The sequence below is a fragment of the Pteropus vampyrus genome, unplaced genomic scaffold (assembly GCF_000151845.1).
Source record: "Pteropus vampyrus isolate Shadow unplaced genomic scaffold, Pvam_2.0 Scaffold272, whole genome shotgun sequence".
Taxonomy (NCBI): domain Eukaryota; kingdom Metazoa; phylum Chordata; class Mammalia; order Chiroptera; family Pteropodidae; genus Pteropus; species Pteropus vampyrus.
Window position 1 is genome coordinate 921,266 of NW_011889053.1, and position 835 is coordinate 922,100.

Sequence of the window (835 nt, forward strand, 5' to 3'; positions counted from 1 at the left end):
TGGTAGACACTGTATAGCTCTTAAAAAAAATTGCAATCTGGCTCTTTACAGAAAACGTTTCTGGGCCCTTGTCACAGAATATGGTCCACAGGAGTCAGTGTGCGTACTACTTTCATAAGCACACTTATTTTACAGATTTGTAGTGTTTCCCTAGGAAACATAATAAAAACACGTGTCTTTACGTGTTTCAATTACTTGGGAAACACCTTGTTATTCAACGCTGTGTATAAAATGGGCAAAGTTTTCCTTTCCCCGTAGTCACTGAAAATGGAGCTGAATATTTGTAGGAATATGGCTGTTGCCCCAAATCATCGCCTTTTCACGCTGCCGCACACACCGCCCAACCGTCCCCGTAAGTGCCACCAAGACTCTGTTCTCTGCGCCAGGGAGGTTAGTGGAAAGGCTGGGAGACCGCCTTTCTCCGACCCCGGCGGAAGCCCGGCACGACGGCGCGGGGCGCCGCTGCTTCTGCGCAGGCGCAGCGGCCGGCGCTCGCTGGGGGCGGGGCCTGTGGCCGGCGTCTCTTCCGGCCGCGGCCGGAGGCAGCGCCATTTTGAACGTGGAGCGGCCGCGGGCGCGAGTCGGAGCGGGCAGGCCTGGTGGCGCGGCGACTCTCCTCGTCTCGGGCTTCTTCCTTGCCGGTCTGGTCTGCACAGGGGGACGCGGCAGCACAGACACAGCTGCAGGGTTGGTCCCAGGCCGCGAGGCGCCGCCCCGAGATGATGCTGAGAGGAAACCTGAAACAAGTCCGCATTGAGAAAAACCCGGCCCGCCTGCGCGCTCTCGAGTCGGCGGCGGGCGACGGCGAGCCGGCGGCCGCCATGGCGCTTGCGCT

The 835-nt window shown here is 59.2% G+C and overlaps 1 protein-coding gene across 1 annotated transcript in view; it reads left to right on the top strand.

Annotated features, from left to right (window-relative positions):
* Nucleotides 1–537: 537 nt before the first annotated feature.
* Nucleotides 538–835, top strand: part of PSPC1 (paraspeckle component 1) — a 62,340-nt gene continuing 62,042 nt past the window's right edge. Inside the window, exon 1 of the mRNA XM_023520612.1 lies at nt 538–832. Within this exon, the coding sequence (XP_023376380.1) occupies nt 720–832 (113 nt within the window). The 5' untranslated portion in view covers nt 538–719. The remainder of the gene's footprint in view (nt 833–835) is intronic.